General features: G+C 47.0%; 1 protein-coding gene across 3 annotated transcripts in view; it reads left to right on the forward strand.

Annotated features, from left to right (window-relative positions):
• The window catches only part of CORO6 (coronin 6), a 51,093-nt gene extending 27,518 nt beyond the window's left edge, over positions 1-23,575 (forward strand). The window contains exons 4-12 of one of the 3 annotated variants that reach the window (XM_087890381.1): positions 605-734; positions 3,034-3,215; positions 9,028-9,147; positions 9,581-9,700; positions 15,565-15,669; positions 16,819-16,964; positions 20,008-20,065; positions 21,325-21,555; positions 22,571-22,830. In XM_087890381.1, the coding sequence (XP_087746507.1) occupies positions 605-734; positions 3,034-3,215; positions 9,028-9,147; positions 9,581-9,700; positions 15,565-15,669; positions 16,819-16,964; positions 20,008-20,065; positions 21,325-21,555; positions 22,571-22,693 (1,215 nt within the window). In that variant the 3' untranslated portion in view covers positions 22,694-22,830. Of the gene's footprint in view, positions 1-604; positions 735-3,033; positions 3,216-9,027; positions 9,148-9,580; positions 9,701-15,564; positions 15,670-16,818; positions 16,965-20,007; positions 20,066-21,324; positions 21,556-22,570 lie in introns of all 3 variants that reach the window. The other 2 variants (XM_087890374.1, XM_087890378.1) reach the window with 2 other exon arrangements.
• The last annotated feature ends 1,462 nt before the right edge of the window (positions 23,576-25,037 follow it).

Here is a 25,037-nt window from a genome sequence, read left to right on the forward strand (position 1 = left end):
TTTTGATTTCATTATTTTATTTTATTTTATTTTTTATTTCTATTTTATTTTATATTTTATTTTATTCCATTCCATTCCATTTTATTTTATATTTTATTTTATTTTATTTTTATTTATGTAAGTCCTCAACTTACCATCTTTCATTTGGTAACCATTCCAGGTTACAACAACAGCACTGGAAAAAGTGACTTATGACCGTTTTTCACACTTAACGACCGTTGCAGCATCCCCATGGTCAGATGATCAAAACTTGGTTGCTTGGCAACTGACTCATAGTTATGACGGTTGCCGCATCCGGAGGTCACATGATCCCCTTTTGCTACCTGTGGACAAGCCGAAGTCAACGAGGAAACCAGATTCACTTAACCACTGGGTTACTAACTTAACAGCTGCATGTTTCACTTAACAACGGTGGCAAGAAAGGTCGTAAAACGGGGCAAAAGTCACTTAACAAATTTCTCACTTAGCAACATAAATTTTGGGCTCAGTTATGATTGTAAGTCGAGGACTACATGTGTGCTGCCCTTCTCACTACTACCGACAACTTTTAGCCAAGAAATGCAAGAAGTTCTTGCTTGACTCGTACAGTGGCCGTTTTCTCCAGGTGTGGCAAATTCCGGATTTCCTGCCCTTGCGAAACCTGACGGAGCCGGTGGTGACCCTGGAAGGGCATTCCAAGCGGGTGGGCATCCTGACCTGGCACCCCACAGCCCGCAACGTCTTACTCAGCGCAGGTAAGAGCCTCTCCACCCACCCTGGCAGCTTCCAGTGGGAGGGAGTTCCTCAGGTTAACCCTTAGAATACATAGCAACTACATAGAATATGTGGGTGGGAAGCTGGATGTTTTTCCTTGGAAGCATGGAGCTGCACATCATCAGGAATAGCTGGGTGAATTCCCCCCTCCCCTGGAATCTCCTAGGGACTAGCCTCTTAACTCCTTCTTTTAAAGGGAAAAAAGACTATTTCAGCCTTCCCAGGTTAATTTGGTTGGGCTCGCTTCTTTCTTTCTCGACTTTGAAAAATTGCAATTATTCTGCTGATCTGTTTTTATTTTTTTATTGGATGGATGGATGGATTCGAGATTTATAAGGCTGCCTGATTCAGACAGGGTGATTCTGGGCTCAGGGCCACACAAACAGACTCAATACACAGACAGACACACACACACACACCTATCACGACAAATGGGCAAGGTGTAAATACATTCTCAGAATGAATGGGCTGGAAGGGACCTTGGAGGTCTTCTAGTCCAGCCCCCTGCTCAAACAGGAGAACCTAAGCCGTTTCAGATAAGTGACTGTCTCTAGACTCTTCTTAAAAACATCCAGGGATGGAGCCCCAGTGACCTGGATGGGGATCTCAAAGAACATCTAGTCCAGAATACAGAATAAGAGAGTTGGGAGAGGTCTCGGGAGGTCATCTAATCCAACCCCGCCTCGCCCCTCTGCTCAAGCAGGAGATCTTCTACCATTCTGGAAAGATGGCTATCCAATCTTTTATTAAAAACCTCCGAGGATGGAGCACCCATCCGTACCATAATCTGTAATTTCTCCATCTTGGCAGCTTGAAGATGGGTGAACTACAACTCCCAGAATCCCCCCGGGCGACTTTGCTAAAATATTGCCTGAATTTTCCGTTCTTTCTTCTTATCCTGGATGAAATCCCAGCATTCCCGCTCTCCTTCGGTTTTGGCCACTTCATTTTGGTCACTCTGTGGGCTGCAGCTGGGGAAGGTGGACGGTGCCTTGACACCCCCTTTGTTCAGTGGTGGGATTCAAATAATTTAACAACCGGTTCTCTGCCTTAATGACCAGCTCGGTAGGCGTGGCTCGGTGGTCATGTGACCGTGTTGGCGTGGCCAACTCAACGTCACTCACTGTTACAATGTAATAACAGTTAACCAGAGAGGCAGTTTCTGTAAGCAGGGCAATAAAGATAAGGCTAGAAATAACACCAGAATGTTTCAGTTCCTTACAGGATTAGCCCTGTAAAGTGGAAAAAAACAAAATAAGATTTCTTCCAACAACCGGTTCTTCGAACTGCTTAGAAAGTTAACAACCGGTTCTCCCGAATAGGTGCGAACTGGCTGAATCCCACCACTGCCTTTGTTATAATTTAGAGTGGGGGAGGTCTATAAGCCCAGTACCACTTAAATGTCAGCCTGTTTTATTGTGAAATTTCATTGCTGCCCATCCTGTTTCTAAGCGACTCCGGGCAGCTTAAACATAAAAACATGATAAACATCTAATATAAATACAGCTAGTCCCAGAATCATAACATTCAGAGTTACAACGGCACTGAAAAAAGTAACTTAGGATCAGGTTTCACACTTATGACGGTTGCAGCATCCTCGTGGTCACGTGATCAAAATTCAGGTGCTCGGCAACTGATTCGCATTTATGACGGTCGCAGTGTCCCGGGGTTATGTGATCCCCTTTTGCGACCTTTGGACGAGCAAAGTGAATGATTCAGATTGAATAAGACTTGAACAAGCCAGATTCACTTAACAACCATGTGAGTGACTTAACAGCTACAGTGATTCACTTAACAACCGCGGCAAGAAAAGTCGTAAAATGAGGCAAAACTCATTCAATAACCGTCTCACTTAGTGACAGAAATTTTGGGCTCAACTGTGATCGTAAGTCGAGGACTACCTGTAATCCTGTCTCATTTTCTTATTTGGAGATAAAAATCTCACTTAATTCCATTGACTCGTATTTATGACGGTCGCAGTGTCCTGGGGGAGGTCACGTGATCCCCTTTTGCGACCTTCTGACGAGCAAAGTCCATGAGGAAGCCAGATTCACTTAATGACTGTGTGACTGACTTAGCCACTGAGGTGATTCACTTAACGATGGTGGCAAGAAAAGTCGTAAAATGAGGCAAAACACACAACGAATGTCTGATTTAGCAGAATAAATTTTGGGCTCAATTGTGATCCCGAGGAGGGCAACCTGTCATGGGAAGGGGACGGGGAAGGGGTCCGGGCAGCCTGGATCCTATCATTGTGCCCTGACGCCCTCTCTGGATCAGGGGGTGACAACGCCATCATCCTGTGGAACGTGGGCACTGGGGAGGCCCTGATCACGCTGGACGACCTGCACACCGACGTCATATACAATGTGTGTTGGAATCGAAACGGGAGCCAGATCGTCACCACCTGCAAAGACAAACATTTGCGCATCATCGACCCACGGCAGCACCTGGTGGTGGCTGTGAGTAAGACGGGCTGAGGGGTGGGTGGGTGGGTGGAATTGCCTGACCTGCCCCCAGCATGTGGGGGGGAGATGTGAGTTTTTCTTCCTTGCTTTGGCAACTTCTGGATGGCTGAGATCAACGTTTTCAACCCTGGCAACTTTAAAATGGGTGGGCTTCCAGTCCCAGAATCCCCCAGCAAGCATGTTTTAAGAGGGGAGGACTTCCAGTCCCAGAATCCCCCAGCCAGCAATGGTTTAAGAGGGGTGGGCTTCCACTCCCAGAATCCCCCAGCAAGCATGCTTTAAGAGGGGTGGACTTCCACTCCCAGAATCCCCCAGCCAGCCATGCTTTAAGAGGGGTTGACTTCCACTCCCAGAATCCCCCAGCCAGCAATGGTTTAAGATGGGTGGACTTCCACTCCCAGAATCCCCCAGCCAGCAATGCTTTAAGAGGGGTGGACTTCCACTCCCAGAATCCCCCAGCCAGCATGCTTTAAGAGGGGTGGGCTTCCACTCCCAGAATCCCCCAGCCAGCAATGGTTTAAGAGGGGTGGACTTCCACTCCCAGAATCCCCCAGCCAGCAATGCTTTAAGATGGGTGTACTTCCACTCCCAGAATCCCCCAGCCAGCAATGGTTTAAGAGGGGTGGGCTTCCACTCCCAGAATCCCCCAGCCAGCAATGGTTTAAGATGGGTGGACTTCCACTCCCAGAATCCCCCAGCCAGCAATGGTTTAAGAGGGGAGGACTTCCACTCCCAGAATCCCCCAGCCAGCAATGCTTTAAGAGGGGAGGACTTCCACTCCCAGAATCCCCCAGCCAGCAATGCTTTAAGATGGGTGGGCTTCCACTCCCAGAATTCCCCAGCCAGCCATGCTTTAAGAGGGGAGGACTTCCACTCCCAGAATTCCCCAGCCAGAATGCTTTAAGAGGGGTGGACTTCAACTCCCAGAATTCCCCAGCCAGCCATGCTTTAAGAGGGGTGGACTTCCACTCCCAGAATCCCCCAGCCAGCCATGCTTTAAGAGGGGTGGGCTTCCACTCCCAGAATCCCCCAGCCAGCAATGCTTTAAGAGGGGTGGGCTTCCACTCCCAGAATCCCCCAGCCAGCAATGCTTTAAGATGGGTGGGCTTCCTCTCCCAGAATCCCCCAGCCAGCAATGGTTTAAGAGGGGTGGGCTTCCTCTCCCAGAATCCCCCAGCCAGCAATGGTTTAAGAGGGGTGGGCTTCCTCTCCCAGAATCCCCCAGCCAGCAATGCTTTAAGAGGGGTGGGCTTCCTCTCCCAGAATCGCCCAGCCAGCAATGGTTTAAGAGGGGTGGGCTTCCTCTCCCAGAATCCCCCAGCCAGCAATGCTTTAAGATGGGAGGACTTCCACTCCCAGAATCCCCCAGCCAGCAATGGTTTAAGAGGGGTGGACTTCCACTCCCAGAATTCCCCAGCCAGCAATGCTTTAAGATGGGAGGACTTCCACTCCCAGAATCCCCCAGCCAGCAATGGTTTAAGAGGGGTGGACTTCCACTCCCAGAATCCCCCAGCCAGCAATGCTTTAAGATGGGTGTACTTCCACTCCCAGAATCCCCCAGCCAGCAATGGTTTAAGAGGGGTGGGCTTCCACTCCCAGAATCCCCCAGCCAGCAATGCTTTAAGATGGGTGGGCTTCCTCTCCCAGAATCCCCCAGCCAGCAATGCTTTAAGAGGGGTGGACTTCCACTCCCAGAATTCCCCAGCCAGCAATGGTTTAAGAGGGGTGGGCTTCCTCTCCCAGAATCCCCCAGCCAGCAATGCTTTAAGATGGGAGGACTTCCACTCCCAGAATCCCCCAGCCAGCCATGCTTTAAGATGGGAGGACTTCCACTCCCAGAATTCCCCAGCCAGCAATGCTTTAAGATGGGAGGACTTCCACTCCCAGAATCCCCCAGCCAGCAATGCTTTAAGATGGGAGGACTTCCACTCCCAGAATTCCCCAGCCAGCAATGCTTTAAGAGGGGTGGACTTCCACTCCCAGAATCCCCCAGCCAGCAATGGTTTAAGAGGGGTGGACTTCCTCTCCCAGAATCCCCCAGCCAGCAATGCTTTAAGAGGGGAGGACTTCCACTCCCAGAATCCCCCAGCCAGCAATGCTTTAAGAGGGGTGGGCTTCCACTCCCAGAATCCCCCAGCCAGCAATGGTTTAAGAGGGGAGGACTTCCACTCCCAGAATCCCCCAGCCAGCAATGGTTTAAGAGGGGTGGGCTTCCTCTCCCAGAATCCCCCAGCCAGCCATGCTTTAAGAGGGGTGGACTTCCACTCCCAGAATTCCCCAGCCAGCAATGGTTTAAGAGGGGTGGACTTCCTCTCCCAGAATCCCCCAGCCAGCAATGCTTTAAGAGGGGTGGGCTTCCTCTCCCAGAATCCCCCAGCCAGCAATGGTTTAAGAGGGGTGGACTTCCTCTCCCAGAATCCCCCAGCCAGCCATGCTTTAAGAGGGGTGGACTTCCACTCCCAGAATTCCCCAGCCAGCCATGCTTTAAGAGGGGTGGACTTCCTCTCCCAGAATCCCCCAGCCAGCCATGCTTTAAGAGGGGTGGACTTCCACTCCCAGAATTCCCCAGCCAGCAATGGTTTAAGAGGGGTGGACTTCCTCTCCCAGAATCCCCCAGCCAGCAATGCTTTAAGAGGGGTGGGCTTCCTCTCCCAGAATCCCCCAGCCAGCAATGGTTTAAGAGGGGTGGGCTTCCTCTCCCAGAATCCCCCAGCCAGCCATGCTTTAAGAGGGGTGGACTTCCACTCCCAGAATTCCCCAGCCAGCAATGGTTTAAGAGGGGTGGACTTCCTCTCCCAGAATCCCCCAGCCAGCCATGCTTTAAGAGGGGTGGGCTTCCTCTCCCAGAATCCCCCAGCCAGCAATGGTTTAAGAGGGGTGGACTTCCTCTCCCAGAATCCCCCAGCCAGCAATGCTTTAAGAGGGGAGGACTTCCACTCCCAGAATCCCCCAGCCAGCAATGCTTTAAGAGGGGTGGGCTTCCACTCCCAGAATCCCCCAGCCAGCAATGGTTTAAGAGGGGAGGACTTCCACTCCCAGAATCCCCCAGCCAGCAATGGTTTAAGAGGGGTGGGCTTCCTCTCCCAGAATCCCCCAGCCAGCCATGCTTTAAGAGGGGAGGACTTCCACTCCCAGAATTCCCCAGCCAGCCATGCTTTAAGAGGGGAGGACTTCCACTCCCAGAATCCCCCAGCCAGCAATGGTTTAAGAGGGGTGGGCTTCCTCTCCCAGAATTCCCCAGCCAGCAATGCTTTAAGAGGGGTGGACTTCCACTCCCAGAATTCCCCAGCCAGCAATGCTTTAAGAGGGGTGGACTTCCACTCCCAGAATTCCCCAGCCAGCAATGCTTTAAGAGGGGTGGACTTCCACTCCCAGAATTCCCCAGCCAGCAATGGTTTAAGAGGGATGGACTTCCACTCCCAGAATTCCCCAGCCAGCAATGGTTTAAGAGGGATGGACTTCCACTCCCAGAATCCCCCAGCCAGCAATGCTTTAAGAGGGATGGACTTCCACTCCCAGAATTCCCCAGCCAGCAATGCTTTAAGAGGGGTGGACTTCCACTCCCAGAATCCCCCAGCCAGCAATGGTTTAAGAGGGGTGGGCTTCCTCTCCCAGAATCCCCCAGCCAGCCATGCTTTAAGAGGGGTGGACTTCCACTCCCAGAATTCCCCAGCCAGCAATGCTTTAAGAGGGGTGGACTTCCACTCCCAGAATCCCCCAGCCAGCAATGGTTTAAGAGGGGTGGACTTCCACTCCCAGAATTCCCCACTCTTGTGTGGACACTGAGCCAACTTTCTGTTTCCCAAATAACATTTCCCCATAAAGGAGCTGCAAGCTGCAGGGGATGATGGGAATTGAAGTTCACTCAATCTCTCAAACTGTGAATTAATCTCATTCTCCCAGCTTGGGCAAAGAATCCTGCATTTTACTGACTGTGATGGCTTAGTTCCATCCTGGTTTGATCTTAGTTTGCTGGCGGTGGGATTAAACTGATAGTCCAGACTCTTTCCGGAGGTCAGAAAAGTCAAGATGGCAACCAAAACGATGCAACAGAAGCCACTGTCCATCCCTCATAAAAAGGGGATGTCTCTGTCAGGTTTCGAGGTCGTCTCAAATGAATTGCATTTCAAACAAAGTCTCTGATGAAAAACTCCCATTTATTAAGCATGACATCCTAACTCCGACTCCATCGCAGCCAACACTGACTTCCAGACCCAAAACCCTCCCTTTCCGTTCCCCACTCCTCTGCACTCATTGGCCATCTTCCAAGTCACTTTACTCCTAATCTATTGCTCCAGCTCAAAGGAATTTCCCCCCTCCCATCCCATCTCCTAGGGGACATTATCTCCAGGGAAAATAAGTAGGTGAAAAGTCAAACGTCCCTTTCCAGACGCATCCGCTTCTCCTTCTTATGTCAGCACTAGAGTAAATGCAGCTTGAAGTGCTGACAGTCTCCCAGCTTGGCTGCAGTCGCCATCTTGACTTTTTTGCCCTCTCCTGACTGCAGCCATCCCTGCCAGATATGCTAAATTCGCCCCTGGAATGTGAAACTCTACACTAGGGTCCCACCATCCGAATCGCCACAGAAATAATCTAATTTTCAGGAATAAAATTATTCCTGAAATAATTTTGGGCTCCAAAATTATTGGTTGAATCCTCCGTCCAACCCTGGTCTCCTCTAAATCAGTTGGACTACAATTCCCATCTTCCCCATCCGCATGGCTGCTGCCTTTGCCCGAGGCAGACAGAACTTCAATTCCACCGGTGAAGCACCGGGCGGGGAAGGGGGGGGCAATTGATGGTGTCTGCCCCTTGAAATGGGGGTGCTTTGGGCTGATTGACCTCTGCTAATGGGCTTGATCTAATACAAGCAGTCCTCGACTTTCAACCATTCATTTAGTGACCGTTCAAAGTTACAACGGTGCCGAACAAAGTGACTTGTGACCATTTTTTCACGCTTACAGACATTGCATCATCCCCATGGTCACGTGATTTACATTTGTAAGCTCGGCAACTGATTCACATTTATGACGATTGCAGCCTCCCCTTTTGCGACCTTCTGACCATGGGGAAGCCCGATTCACTTAACAACCAGGGGACTAGCTTAACAACTGCAGTCTGTCAAGGGTCCATCGCAGTCAACACTGACTTCCAGACCCCAAACCCTCCCTTTCCGTTCCCCACTCCTCTGCACTCATTGGCCATCTTCCAACTCACTCTACCCCTAATCTACTGCTCCAGCTCAAAGGAATTTCCCCCCTCCCATCCCATCTCCTAGGGGATATTATCTCCAGGGAAAATAAGTAGGTGAAAAGTCAAACGTCCCTTTCCAGACGCCTTCGCTTCTCCTTCTTATGTCAGCACTAGAGTAAATGCAGCTTGAAGTGCTGACACAGTCATTCATTTAAGAACTGCAACAAGGAAGGTCGTAAAATGGGGCAAACTCACGTAACAAATGTCTCACTTAGCAACAGAAATCTTGTGCTCAGTTGTGGTCGTAAGTCCAGGACTACCTGTACAGTGTTTCTCAACCTTGGCCACTTTAAAATGGGTGGACTTCCACTCCCATAATCCCTCGGCCTGCATGCTTTAAGAGGGGTGGACTACAACTCCCAGAATCCCCCAGCCAACATGCTTTAAGAGGGGTGGACTACAATTCCCAGAATTCCCCAGCCATTCATGGTTGCTGGGGAATTCTGGGAGTTGAAGTCCACCCCTCTTAAAGTGACGAAGGTTGAGAAAGATTGAACTAATGCTTTGTGGGTGCCGTGTTTGTGTGATCTAACCCACTAACCCTTGCCCCCAGGAGACCCTCAAGCCCCATGAGGGGGCACGTCCCGTCCGGGCTATCTTCCTGGCCGATGGCCGCGTCTTCACCACCGGCTTCAGCAAGATGAGTGAGAGGCAGTTGGCCCTCTGGGACTTGGTACGACTCACTGGCCGGCATCCGGAGGGGCAACTCACGCCTGGGGGGGGGTCTCTGGGGAGGGGAGAGAGGAAGGGGTGTATATGGGGGCTACGTGAGGATATCTTGACCTTTGACTCCGCAGGAGGAGAAGAGGAGCAGCAGATTTCCCCAGCCAGCTTGCTTTAAGAGAGGTGGACTTCAACTCCCAGAATTCCCTAGCTGGCAAGCATCAAGATGGGTGGACTTCAACTCCCAGAATTCCTGAGCCAGCATGGCTGGCTCAGGAATTCTGGGAATTGAAGTCCACAGGTTGTAAAATAGCCGTAGCTGCCCACAGTTGGGTTGTTAAGAGTGAATATATCCCCCTTGGCCTTCCTCTTCCTCGTCCCTCTGGCCAGCCAGCTCCTCTGCGCCCCAGCCGGCCCGTAACGCTCTCTTTCCCGTCTGCCAGGAGAGGTTGGCGGCCCACGAAGGGATGAGGCCCATGCGCGCCATCTTTACCCGCGAGGGACAGATCTTCACCACGGGGTTCACCCGCATGAGCCAGCGGGAGCTGGGCCTCTGGGACCCGGTAGTCGGGCTGCATGGTGTGGACCCCCCCCAACCCCCCCTCTGGGAACTCGGGCATTGCCCGGCCCAGCCCCTCCCCTCCTGTCTCTGGGGGGCAGGCCAGGGGCACTGCGGGCAATTGGATGGATGCCCACAGGCAGGAGCAGGCCAAGGCCCGAACACAGGTGCACACATTCCCCGTGGAAGTCAGTCCTGCAAAGATGCTGAAAGTGAACCTCAAGTTTACACAGAAATTTACACACACACACATTTACACACACACATTTACACACACATTTACAAACACAGAAATTTACACATTCACGCACAGACACATTCCCCATGGAAATCAGTCCTGCAAAGATGCTAAAAGTGAACCTCAAATTTGCACACACACAAATTTACATACACACAAATTTACACACAGAGAAATTTACACACACACATTTACAAACACAGAAATTTACACATTCAGGCACAAAGACACATTCCCTGTGGAAATCAGTCCTGCAAAGATGCTGAAAGCGAACCTCAAATTTACACAGAAATTTACACAGAGAAATTTACACACACACATTTACACACACAGAAATTTACACATACACACATAGACACATTCCCCGTCTAAGTCAGTCCTGCAAAGATGCTGAAAGTGAACCTCAAATTTACACACAGAGAAATTTACACACACACACATTTACACACACATTTACAAACACAGAAATTTACACATTCACGCACAAAGACACATTCCCTGTGGAAATCAGTCCTGCAAAGATGCTGAAAATGAACCTCAAATTTACACACAGAGAAATTTACACACACACACATTTACACACACATTTACAAACACAGAAATTTACACATTCACGCACAAAGACACATTCCCTGTGGAAATCAGTCCTGCAAAGATGCTGAAAATGAACCTCAAATTTACACACAGAGAAATTTACACACACACACATTTACACACACATTTACAAACACAGAAATTTACACATTCACGCACAAAGACACATTCCCTGTGGAAATCAGTCCTGCAAAGATGCTGAAAGTGAACCTCAAATTTACACAGAAATTTACACAGAGAAATTTACACACACACATTTACACACACAGAAATTTACACATACACACATAGACACATTCCCCGTCTAAGTCAGTCCTGCAAAGATGCTGAAAGTGAACCTCAAATTTACACAGAGAAATTTACACACACACACATTTACACACACATTTACAAACACAGAAATTTACACATTCACGCACAAAGACACATTCCCTGTGGAAATCAGTCCTGCAAAGATGCTGAAAGCGAACCTCAAATTTACACAGAGAAATTTACACAGAGAAATTTACACACACACATTTACACACAGAGAAATTTACACATACACACATAGACACATTCCTTGTCTAAGTCAGTCCTGCAAAGATGCTGAAAGTGAACCTCAAATTTACACACAGAGAAATTTACACACACACACACATTTACACACACACATTTACACACACATTTACACACACATTTATAAACACAGAAATTTACACATTCACGCACAAAGACACATTCCCTGTGGAAATCAGTCCTGCAAAGATGCTGAAAGCGAACCTCAAATTTACACAGAAATTTACACAGAGAAATTTACACACACACATTTACACACACAGAAATTTACACATACACACATAGACACATTCCCCGTCTAAGTCAGTCCTGCAAAGATGCTGAAAGTGAACCTCAAATTTACACACAGAGAAATTTACACACACACACATTTACACACACATTTACAAACACAGAAATTTACACATTCACGCACAAAGACACATTCCCTGTGGAAATCAGTCCTGCAAAGATGCTGAAAATGAACCTCAAATTTACACACAGAGAAATTTACACACACACACATTTACACACACACATTTACACACACAGAAATTTACACATTCACGCACAGAGACACATTCCCTGTGGAAATCAGTCCTGCAAAGATGCTAAAAGTGAACCTCAAATTTGCACACACACAAATTTACATACACACAAATTTACACACAGAGAAATTTACACACACACATTTACAAACACAGAAATTTACACATTCAGGCACAAAGACACATTCCCTGTGGAAATCAGTCCTGCAAAGATGCTGAAAGCGAACCTCAAATTTACACAGAAATTTACACAGAGAAATTTACACACACACATTTACACACACAGAAATTTACACATACACACATAGACACATTCCCCGTCTAAGTCAGTCCTGCAAAGATGCTGAAAGTGAACCTCAAATTTACACACAGAGAAATTTACACACACACACATTTACACACACATTTACAAACACAGAAATTTACACATTCACGCACAAAGACACATTCCCTGTGGAAATCAGTCCTGCAAAGATGCTGAAAATGAACCTCAAATTTACACACAGAGAAATTTACACACACACACATTTACACACACACATTTACACACACAGAAATTTACACATTCACGCACAGAGACACATTCCCTGTGGAAATCAGTCCTGCAAAGATGCTAAAAGTGAACCTCAAATTTGCACACACACAAATTTACATACACACAAATTTACACACAGAGAAATTTACACACACACATTTACAAACACAGAAATTTACACATTCAGGCACAAAGACACATTCCCTGTGGAAATCAGTCCTGCAAAGATGCTGAAAGCGAACCTCAAATTTACACAGAAATTTACACAGAGAAATTTACACACACACATTTACACACACAGAAATTTACACATACACACATAGACACATTCCCCGTCTAAGTCAGTCCTGCAAAGATGCTGAAAGTGAACCTCAAATTTACACACAGAGAAATTTACACACACACACATTTACACACACATTTACAAACACAGAAATTTACACATTCACGCACAAAGACACATTCCCTGTGGAAATCAGTCCTGCAAAGATGCTGAAAATGAACCTCAAATTTACACACAGAGAAATTTACACACACACACATTTACACACACACATTTACACACACAGAAATTTACACATTCACGCACAGAGACACATTCCCTGTGGAAATCAGTCCTGCAAAGATGCTAAAAGTGAACCTCAAATTTACACACGCACAAATTTACACACACACAAATTTACACACAGAGAAATTTACACACACATTTACAAACACAGAAATTTACACATTCATGCACAGAGACACATTCCCTGTGGAAATCAGTCCTGCAAAGATGCTGAAAGCGAACCTCAAATTTACACAGAAATTTACACAGAGAAATTTACACACACACACATTTACACACAGAGAAATTTACACATACACACACAGACACATTCCTTGTCTAAGTCAGTCCTGCAAAGATGCTAAAAGCGAACCTCAAATTTACACAGAAATTTACACAGAGAAATTTACACACACACATTTACACACACAGAAATTTACACATACACACATAGACACATTCCCCGTCTAAGTCAGTCCTGCAAAGATGCTGAAAGTGAACCTCAAATTTACACACAGAGAAATTTACACACACACACATTTACACACACATTTACAAACACAGAAATTTACACATTCACGCACAAAGACACATTCCCTGTGGAAATCAGTCCTGCAAAGATGCTGAAAATGAACCTCAAATTTACACACAGAGAAATTTACACACACACACATTTACACACACACATTTACACACACAGAAATTTACACATTCACGCACAGAGACACATTCCCTGTGGAAATCAGTCCTGCAAAGATGCTAAAAGTGAACCTCAAATTTACACACGCACAAATTTACACACACACAAATTTACACACAGAGAAATTTACACACACATTTACAAACACAGAAATTTACACATTCATGCACAGAGACACATTCCCTGTGGAAATCAGTCCTGCAAAGATGCTGAAAGCGAACCTCAAATTTACACAGAAATTTACACAGAGAAATTTACACACACACACATTTACACACAGAGAAATTTACACATACACACACAGACACATTCCTTGTCTAAGTCAGTCCTGCAAAGATGCTAAAAGTGAACCTCAAATTTACACATGCACAAATTTACACACACACAAATTTACACCCAGAGAAATTTACACACACACATTTACAAACACAGAAATTTACACATTCATGCACAAAGACACATTCCCTGTGGAAATCAGTCCTGCAAAGATGCTGAAAGCGAACCTCAAATTTACACAGAAATTTACACAGAGAAATTTACACACACACATTTACACACAGAGAAATTTACACATACACACACAGACACATTCCTTGTCTAAGTCAGTCCTGCAAAGATGCTGAAAGTGAACCTCAAATTTACACACAGAGAAATTTACACACAGAGAAATTTACACACACATTTACAAACACAGAAATTTACACATTCCCTGTGGAAATCAGTCCTGCAAAGATGCTGAAACCGAACCTCAAATTTACACAGAAATTTACACAGAGAAATTTACACACAGAGAAATTTACACACACAGAAATTACACACACCCAAATTTACACACAGAGAAATTTACACACACAAATTTACACACAGAAAACACCCACACCCTCTATAGCAGCCAGCTCTGCAAAGATGCTGAAGCCGACCATCAAGCTGAACTCAGGAATGAAGATAAGGACCGGTAGAGTTACAATTATTCGTTTAGTGACCGTTCAAAGTAACAACAGCAGTGAAAAAAGTGACTTATGACCCTTTTTCACACTTACGACACATGGCATCCCCGTGGTCAGGTGATCGAAATTCAGACGCTTGGCAACTGACTCGTATTTATGACCGTCGCTGTGTCCCGGGGTCACGTGATCCCCTTTTGCGACCTTCTGATAAGCCAAGTCAGTGGGGAAGCTGGATTCATTTAACGACCGTGTCACTAACTTAAGAACTGTGGCAAGAAAGGTTGTAAAATGGGACAAATTTCTCTTATTAACAAATGTCTTACTTAGCAACAGAAATTGTGGGCTCAATTGTGGTCGTAAATCTCATTTTTCCATAACAACCTCTGTTACACCGGAGGTTGCTTTTCCAAGGGCATCTGGGGGCAGGTCAAATGTCAATCAAATTTATTGCCATCCAGCCAAGATTCTGATTGTCCAGCAGAGGTCAACACTTAGCCCACCTTGACTCCACAGGGTTCAGCACTTAACATTTGGATAGGAGGCCACCAGGTGATCCCAGGGCCAAAAAAGCTTAACTGGGAAGTTGAAGCTCCAAGGACACTTGAATTCCAGTTCTGACCACTCGGTCCGTCCCCGGACAATGCCTGGTTCCCAGAGTCCGATTGCTGTGGATTTGGGGGGGCAGGGGGTGGGGAACAGAAGGGTGCATGGGGGTGTGCTGTGTTCCCAGGCAGGGGGCTGCAAAAAGAGAATGGAGGCCTTCTAAAATAGGTGGTGGGACTAGGAATGGACTATGTAGTCTGTGCAGCCCAGAGTTGTCCCAACTTTTTTTGGACGCTTTAAGACTTGTGGACTTCAACTCCCAGAATTCCCCAGACAGCCTTTTGGGAGTTGAAGTCCAGTGGTCTTAAAGTGTCCAAGGTTGGGCATCCCTAGTGTAGCCCATGGGGCACTGCGGCTCAGGTGATGGGGGGGGGGAGGCGGTTGGAATGCATGAGGCTAAAGAGGCGGGAGATTAGGGAGAGGTCAGACTAGATGTCCTCTGGGGAACCCTCGGTCAGGCTAGCCCAAGGATGGGACCCTTCAGGAGTGTTTTTGGGTTACAGCTGGCATCGTCGGTGATTCCAGGGGGTGGGATCAGCCTGGGTTCTCCTCCAGCTGTGTGCATGGGCCTCGGAGTGGGCCTGGGGAGGGGTCCTGACTCCTTTCCTGGCCTTTGCAGAAGAACTTTGAGGAGCCCATCGCCCTCCAGGAGATGGACACCAGCAACGGGGTTCTCCTGCCCTTTTACGACCCTGATTCCAGCATAGTCTACCTGTGTGGAAAGGTAGGTAAACGGGAGGAAGGTAATTTCCTCCGGGGAGAGGGGCAGGGAGTCCGCTCTGGGGGGAAACGGGGGGGGGGGGCATGTTGATAAATCTGAGGTCCTAACCAAGTGAGTGCAGCCCTGATCACCCCCTCCCACTTTAGACCCACTGCCCCGGTTTGTGACGGGAATAAAGAGAGGGAACGGGGGAGATGCAATTGAGTGTCACAATTTTCTTGGAGGAAATGAAAAAGGAAGAATTGCCTTATAGGGGAAATGAGAAAGGGAGGGAGGGAAGGGAGGGAGAGAGAGAGAGTAAGAAAAAAAGGAAGGAAAGAAAGAAAGAGAAAGGAAGGAAGGAAGAAAAGAACAAAGGAAGATGGATGGGAAGAAGGTGAAAGGAAAAAGGAAGGAAGGAGAAAAAAGAATGAAAGGAAAGAGAAAAGGAAAGAAAAGAGGAAGGAAGATGGATAGGAGGAAGATGAGATGAAGGAAGGAGAGAAAAAGAAAGGAAGGAAGATGAATGGGAAGAAGGTGGGAGGAAAAAAGAAAGGAGAAAGAAAAAAGAGAATGAAAGGAAAGAAAGAAAAGGAAAGAAAAGAGGAAGGAAGATGGATAGGAGGAAGATGAGATGAAGGAAGGAGAGAAAAAGAAAGAAGAGGAAGGAAGATTGATGGGAAGAAGGTGGGAGGAAAAAAGAAAGGAGAAAGAAAAAGGAAAGAAAGAGAAAAGGAAAGAAAAGAGGGAGGAAGGTGGATAGGAAGATGAGATGAAGGAAGGAGAGAAAAAGGAGAAAAGGTGGATGGGAAGAAGGTGGGAGGAAAAAAGAAAGAAAAAGGAATGAAAGAAAAAAAGGAAAGAAAAGAAAAGAAAAGAGGGAGGAAGATGGATAGGAGGAAGATGAGAGGAAGGAAGGAGAGAAAAATAAAAGAAAAGAAAAAGAAAGAAAGAAAAAGAAAAAGAAAGAAAGAGAAAGAAAGCTACAGATCCTGGTTTAGGGGAGAACCAGGGCAGGTAATTTCCCGGGGGTGGGGTAGGGGGTGTTGCAGCATTTTGCAAACTATCTTGGCTGGCTGGGGAAGACCTTTTCCCCCCCCCGGCTGGAGGGGAGGGGAGGGGGAGCCGGCCTGAGACCCCCCCCTCCATCCTCCTCCTCCTCCTCCCGCGCAGGGGGACAGCAGCATCCGCTACTTCGAGATCACGGAGGAGGCGCCCTACGTCCACTACCTGAGCACCTACAGCAGCAAGGAGCCCCAGCGCGGGATGGGCTTCATGCCCAAGAGGGGGCTGGATGTCAGCAAGTGCGAAATCGCCAGGTGAGGCTCCGGAGGGGGGGGGGCAGGGGGGGCAGCCAGGCGCTGGGATCTCCAGGGCAGAAACGCTATGACCCTGCTGCATGACTCACAATAATTCCTTTAGTGACCGTGCAAAGCTACAATGGCACGGAATAAAGTGACTTACGGCCGTTTTTCACACTTAATGACCGTTGTGGCAGCCACGTGGTTCAAAAGTCAGAGGCTTGGCAACTGACTCGTACTTATGACGGTGTCAGAGTCCCTGGGGTCACATGATCCCCTTATGGCGACCTTCTGACAAGCAAAATCCATGGGGAAGCCAGATTCACTTAACAACCATATGACTTAACAACTGTAGTGATTCACTTAACAACTATGTTACAGGTAGTCCTCGACTTACAACGGTTCATTTAGTGGCCGGTTGAAGTTACAACAGCACTGAAAAAAGTGACTTGCGACCAGTTTTCACATTTACAACCGTTGCAGCATCGCCAATGAGTCACGTGATCAAAATTCAGACACTTGGCATCTGACTCGTATTTATGACGGTGGCAGAGTCCCGGGGTCACATGATCCTCCTTTGGCGACCTTCTGACCAGCAATGTCCATGGGGAAACCAGGCTCACTTAAGGACCGTGCGACTAACTTAACAACAGCAGCAATTCACTTAACAACAGTGACAAGAAAACTCGTGAAATGGAACCAAACTCACTTGATGTCTGTCTCGCTCAGCAACAGAAACTGCGCTGGGCTCAGCTGTGGTCATAAGTCAATCTTACAATCACCATTGGGACCACAGCTGTTAAGCAAGGCAGCTGTTAAGTAAGCCGTGCCCATTGTCATGACCAATTTTCCCACGGTTGTTAAGTGAATCATGTGGTTGCTAAACGAATCCAGCTTCCCCCATCGACTTCGCTTGTTGGAAAGCCAGCGTGGAAGGTCGCAAATGATGATCCTAGGACAGTGATGGCTAATCTTTTTGCCGTCACATGCCAAAAGCGGAGAGAGACCAGGGGGGGTGTCACACGGGTGTGTGCCCACACCCATAATTCAATGTGCCCCACCCCCTGTGCATGCCCGCATGACACCACCCCCCGCGCGCTCCGTCCACTTTTGGCACACGATGGCACGGTAGGCCCATTTTTCGCCCTCCCCAGGCTCCAGACGCTTTCTAGGAGCCTGGGGAGGGTAAAAACGGCCTTCCCCCCGCCACCGGAAGCCGTTTCCCAACTTCCAGTGAGCCCAGAAGGCCCGAAAATCAGCTGGCCAGTGCGCGCATTCATGCTGGAATTGAGCTAAGGCAATGCTCGCGTGCCACAGGTTCACCATCACGGTCCTAGGATGCTGCAACCATCCTAAGTACATTACAGTTGCCAAGCATGCAAATTTTGATCAGGTCACTGTGGCGATGCTGAAACGGTCATAAGTGCGAGGACTGGTCATAAGTCACTTTTTCCAGCGGCCGTTGTAACTTTGGTCACTAAAGGAATTGTAAGTCAAGAAGCAGCTGTAATAGGTTTTACTGATTATATCAGTACATTGTCTTGATTAGTAGATTATTATTGATAAATGACTGTTACACTGGTGATGACTATTGATAAGTCTAAAATAAATCACAATTGATAAATGTCTATTGATAAATATGAAATAAGGGAGCCGATTTTTATTCTCCCTTCAATCATAGATTGCATCGTTTTATATTTATTTTTAATTAATTAATTTGTTTATTTATTTGTTTCAATTTCTATACCGCCCTTTTCCAAATAGGACTCAGGGCGGTGAACAACCAAAGTAAAAAACAGGACATATAAAATTTAAAAACAGTTTAAAATAATTAAATATTTTGGCCGTAAATTAAAACAATCCAATTTAAAATCAGTTTAAAAATTTAACTCAAGCCAGCCCAGCTAGTTGAAATAAACAGGTCTTCAGGGCCCGACGAAAAATCCAGATGTTAATGTTTAATGTTTTTATATTCTTTGTTTTATCTATTTTTTTGTTTTACCATCCAGAGTCCCCTTCAGTGCGATGGGCGGCTATATAAATTCAATTAACTAACAAACCAATAAAGAAACATTTACTTGCTATCTTTTCTTTCTTAGTTTGTATTTTGAATTGGCTTGGCAGTATCCCTTTTCTCATCTTTTTTTCTTTCTCCTTTCCTTTATTTCTTCATCAAATTTCTCTACCGTTTTTCTTTCTGCATATTTCTTTACTAATTTTTTAAAGCCCCTGCTTTAAAGGTTGTTTTGCTAATTGCATAAAAATAAGAAGGTGAAATAAAAATGATTTCAATGCACAATTTAATAGTGGTGCCAGGAATTATTCAGGGTAAGGTTGGTAAGGAAGAAACCGTTGGCAAAGAGAAAATCTTCTCCAACTAATAAATTATATATTCAACGGCAGAAGCTTTTCAAAACTGCAGCTCTCTACATCCCAGGCCAAGAATAGCTAAACTGGTGTAGGATCTAAATGATAATTTAGATGTAGCATCTAAATTATAGCTTGTCATTATTTAATTATTATATATTATTCACCTTCTGTTCTTCTGGAACAAGAGTGCTGAACGATGGCTGTTTTCCAGCCAATAAATTCAATTAAAATATGTAAAGTTTTGTAAGTTGCAGTATTTTTAAAAACTTTTTAAGATGGGTGGACTTCAACTCCCCATCAACGCTGACTGGGGAATTCTGGGAGTTGAAGTCCACACTTCTTAAAGGGGTCGAATTGAGAACCATTGGACTTAAATTGATGCAAAGACCACCCCCCAAAAAAACATGGGGGGGGTTGGGGGTTGGGTGAGGGAGGGAGGGGAGATTGTATGACTTTAAAAGAAATTTCTTAGGGTGGGGATCCAAAAACACCCCCTTCAGATAAGAAGGGATTTCCCTTCCACTCCTTCCCTAGGAACAACAAACTGAATTGACCTGATTCAGAAGCAGGAAGGGGGATTATGGGTTGGGGGGGGGAAAGGGATGAGGGGTGGGGGGAGCCTATACAAGATTTCAGCCGTGTCAGACTCATAACTTCCTTCTCTCTCCCCCCTCCACCCATCACCACACAGGTTTTACAAGCTGCACGAACGAAAATGTGAGCCCATTGTTATGACTGTACCCCGAAAGGTGAGTCTTTTATGAATTAATTAATTCATTATTAATTACTTAATTAATTAATTAATTCCGTTTGTCCGGAATGGAGTAGTTGTTCTAACCTAGGCTTCCTGAGACGGTAAAAAGCACACGATTAGTCCCAAAAACCCTCATTTTATTTCAATGGCTCTGAATTCATTCCCAGCCCGTAATGAGTTACAAAGAGTTTGTAAAGAGTCCGACGTCCTTCGGGATAAGGCTGATAAGCACCCACCTTGATCTCCCTTGACACAAAGACCTCATCGGCCATTAGCTTTGCAAGGCCACACAGAGCACAGAGTCAAAACGGAGCTTCAGACTTTAAACCGACCAGGACGAACAAAGTTGCTTCCTGCAAAGGCTCATGTCCCTTTCAGAGGTGGGTTTCAGCAGGTTCTGACCAGTTTTGGAGAACCGATAGCGGAAATTTTGAGTAGTTCGGAGAACCGGTAAATACCACCACTGACTGGTCCTGCCCCCATCTATTCTCTGCCTCCTGAGTCCCAGCTGGTCGGGAGGGAATGGAGATTTTACAGTATCCTTATCCTGCCACGCCCACCAAGCCACGCCCATAGAACCGGTAGTAAAAAAATTTGGATCCCACCACTGGTGCCTTTGCTCCTCCTTTATGTCTTATGGGAGGGGCCAATCATCTCCAAGCCTTACTCCCGAGCTGTCCCTTTTGTCTTAACTGTTCTTGCCTTCTGGCAGCTCTGCGCATGCGCGCACTGGGAACAGGCTCCCCCGTTCCTTTGCCTCACTGATGTCCGACTCTGGAGGCAGCACATACCTCCCAGATGGCCATGACCCCCTCTCTGCCTCCCCTCTCTGCCTCCGAGCCCTCGTCCGAGCCTTCCCCAGACTCCAGGACTGGCCCATGTTCCTCCCCAACCTCCTCACTGTCCGACTCCGCTGCCAGCTCTGCAGAAAGACTTTTACCCTGGAACCCCAAATCTGTATCTACCAGCTTCAGCTGCAGTTGGCTTTAAGAAAGGTGGACTACAACTCCCAGAATTTCCCAGCCTGCATTCTTTAAGAGGGGTAGACTTCCACTCCCAGAATTCCCCAGCCAGCAATGCTTTATGATTGGTTGACTTCCACTCCCAGAATCCCCCAGCCAGCAGGATTTAAGAGGGTTGATTTCCTAGCGGGGAAATTCTGGATGTCCAGACATTTTAAAGTTACCGAAGTTGGCAAAGACTGGGACAACTTCCAAAATGCTTACGAAAGCCCTCTTTCCCCATTCTTGGCAGTCGGACCTCTTCCAGGATGACCTGTACCCGGACACCCCTGGTCCCGAGCCGGCCCTGGAGGCGGATGAATGGCTGGCGGGGAAAGACGCGGAGCCCCTCCTGGTCTCCCTGCGGGACGGCTACGTCCCCCTCAAGAACCGCGAGCTCAAAGTCAGTAAGAAGAACATCCTGGACAGCAAGCCTCCCCTGGGCTCACGCAGGAGCCTCTCCAGCTGCGACTCCAATTTTTCTGTGAGTTGTTGGCTGTTTTGTGAGTGTGTGTGTGTGTGTGAGAGAGAGAAAATGTGGATTTTGTCTGTGAAAATCAACTGAGCGCCTTCTTCCTTAACTGACATACCTCCTTCTCTCTCTCCTTTTTTATCTTTCTTCTCTTTTCTATCTTCTCTATTTTTCTTCATTCTCCTCCTCTCCTCCCCTTCTTCCTCCTCCTTTTTTATTTTTTTCCTCTTTCTTCTCCTTTCCTCCCTTCTTTCTTCTCCTCTACTTGTCTTTTTTCATTTCCCTCTTCCTTCTTCCTCCTTCTCCTTTTTTCCTCTCCATCTCCTCCTTTCTTTCTTCTCCTTTCCATTCTCCTCATCGTCCTCTTCTTTTCCTTTTTTCTTCTTTCTCCTCCTCTCCTCCCCTTCTTCCTCCTCCTTTTTTATTTTTTTCCTCTTTCTTCTCCTTTCCTCCCTTCTTTCTTCTCCTCTACTTGTCTTTTTCATTTCCCTCTTCCTTCTTCCTCTTTCTCCTTTTTTCCTCTCCATCTCCTCCTTTCTTTCTTCTCCTTTTCATTCTCCTCATCGTCCTCTTCTTTTCCTTTTTTCTTCTTTCTCCTCCTCTCCTCCCCTTCTTCCTCCTCCTTTTTTATTTTTTTCCTTTCTTCTCCTTTCCTCCCTTCTTTCTTCTCCTCTACTTGTCTTTTTCATTTCTCTCTTCCTTCTTCCTCCTCCTTTTTTTCCTCTCCATCTCCTCCTTTCTTTCTTCTCCTTTTCATTCTCCGCATCGTCCTCTTCTTTTCCTTTTTTCTTCTTTCTCCTTCTCTCCTTATCCTTTTCATTCTCCTCCACCTGTTTTCCTTTTTCTCCTCTTCCTTTTTCTCCTCCTTCTCCTCCTCCCTCATCATCTTTTCCTTCTCCTTTTCTTCCTCCCTTCTTTTCCTGTTTTCTTTTTCTCCTCCTTTTTTTCTTTTTTCTTCTCTCCTCCTTCTCCTCTTTCCCTCCTCCTCGTCCTCTTCCTCCTTCTCTCTCTCTCCCTCCCCTCCCAGACCTCCACCCTTGAAGACCTCTTGCAAGAAATTCGCACTCTGCGCCAGACCATCCAAGATCACGAGAAGCGCATCACCGACCTGGAAAACACCCTCTGCGAACTCGCCGACGTGACGGACTAGCCTCTTCCGCACCCAGAACGTTGCCATCCCGGAGACAAGACCGAGCATCTCCCCCACCCCCATCCATCTGCTTCTTCTCAGCTCAATGGGCATTCGTAGGGGCTGCTCCCCATCGCAGGGAATGGCCCTGCTCTCTTCTCGTCCCTTTCTCTCCAACCTGACTACGGGCTGCCTTGACTTTTGCGGTGGAAGTGGAGTTCAGAGAAAAGATCTTCCGTGGACTGCTGGACGCTCGGGGGGTGGGGGTGGGGAATGCGGGGTAGGGTTGCTGTGATGCCAACTCACCTTTCGGCCTCCAGGGGTGGGGCGAAGGGGGTGGGGGTTGCCGTGAGCCACAGGTGTGTTGTGAGTTTTGCAGTGCGACAGAAGGGGGACCCTTAGATTTGCAGGATTAGAATTGGGTCTGTGGAGAGGGAGAGAGAGAAGGGGGCAGCCAGACCCTGCTGGCGGGGGATTGGTTTTACTGGAGGGGTAGGGGGGGCCAAGAGGATTCTCCAGCCCCTGCTGGAAGGGGAGGGGGGAGCAACACTGTTCCAAGGGGAGGCATCTGCAGGTACTGCTTTCCGTGATAAATTGAGGTGGGGGTTTGCCTGCTGCCTGCGGCGAGGAGTTTTCCATCTCCATTGCTGAATGTTGTACAGATGTTGCACAGCTGGGCCAGGCCCAGATGTGCTGCCTGGGGTGTATATGCGGAGGAACAAGGACGCTGGCTTACAGCAACACCTCCCCCTCCCCATCTGCTTGTAATGCAAAGGGACCCCCCCCCATCCCTGGTGGGTTGGGTGGGGGGGAGAGAGAATAGGGCCATTGCTCATTTGCATATGCTGATAAATATATATACATATATATATTTATAATATATATATATAATGTGGCTCATTTCCAATGGCTGAGCAGACTTCTTGATTGTGAGTTATTTTTTTAGGGTGTGGGGGGGAAACAGGCAAGACTGGGGCCCAGCTGGATGCCCTTGAGGGAACCCACAAGCAACCTCAGAGGACAGCTGCATTCTCCGTCCATGGACAGCAACGCAGGCTGGGGAATTCTGGGAGTTGAAGTCCACCCATCTTAAAATGGCCCAATTTGAAAGACCCTGGTTTAAACTCTACACGGCATCAAATGAAATGTGCAGGGCAGGCAGTCCTCGTCTTACGACCCCCCTCGAGCCCCAATTGTCAAGTGGCTAAGCGAGACAGCAGTTATGTGAGTTTTACCACCTTTCTTGCCGTAGTTGTAGTTTAACTTAGTCGAACGGTCGTTAAATGAATCTGGCTTCCCCATTTAACGCTGCTTGTCAGGAGGTCGTACCTGACCCCGGGAAACAGCGACCGTCATAAGTACGAGTTGGTGGCCAAGCACCCAAATTTTGATTAGGTGACCACGGGGCTGCAGCAACCGTCGTAAGTCTGAAAAACGGTCCCAAGTCATTTTTTCCTGTGCTGTTGGAACTTCAAACGGTCACTAAACGAACCGTTGTAACTCGAGGACCGATCTGAAGCTCGCAAAATCTTTCTGCCTTGGAGTCAAATGTGTTAAATCAGAAAAGATGCTTCCAGACTCCTGATTTTTGCAAAACCACCAGGCACCCTTGTTCCAAAACGACAATACAGATGGTCCTCGACTTACAACCGTTCATTTAGTGACCGTTCAAAGTTACGATGGCACTGAAAAAAGCGACTTAGGAGCGTTTTTCACACTTACGACCATTGCAGCATCCCCGTGATCACAGGATCAAAATTCCTTGGCAACGGACTCATATTTATGACGGTGGCAGAGTTCTGGGGTCACGTGATCCCTATTTGCAACCTCTTGACGAGCAAAGTCAATGGGGAAGCCAGATTCGCTTAACGACCATGTCACTAATGTAATCAACTGCAGTGTTTCACTTAACAACTGTGGCCCAAACAGTCGTAAAATGAGGCAAAATTCACTTAACGAATGTTTCGCTTAGCAACACAAATTTTGGGCTCGATTGTGGTCATAAGTCAAAAACTAGCTATAGATATAATAATATATAATATAAATCTTCCATCAGGCTATCCAGTCTGCATTTTATTAAGGACTCACAAAATCTGATGACTTTAACTAAAATATTTTAATTTTAATCTCTTTTCTAAAGAAAGCAGAGAGAAAATGTGGCATTATCAGATCTCTGGCCAGTTGCAATCCAATCCGATTTATTTATTTTTTTAAATAAAAAAATAAATTTACATTTGGGAATGCCACCTTTCCTGACGAAAAAAATGACGAATAAATGAATCAATACAGGTAGTCCTCGACTTACAACCGCAACGGAGCCAAAAATCTACCTTAAGTGAAACATTTGTTAAGAGAGTTTTGCCCC

The sequence above is a fragment of the Pantherophis guttatus genome, chromosome 1, assembly GCF_059756535.1.
Source record: "Pantherophis guttatus breed Tessera chromosome 1, ASM5975653v1, whole genome shotgun sequence".
NCBI lineage: Eukaryota > Metazoa > Chordata > Lepidosauria > Squamata > Colubridae > Pantherophis > Pantherophis guttatus.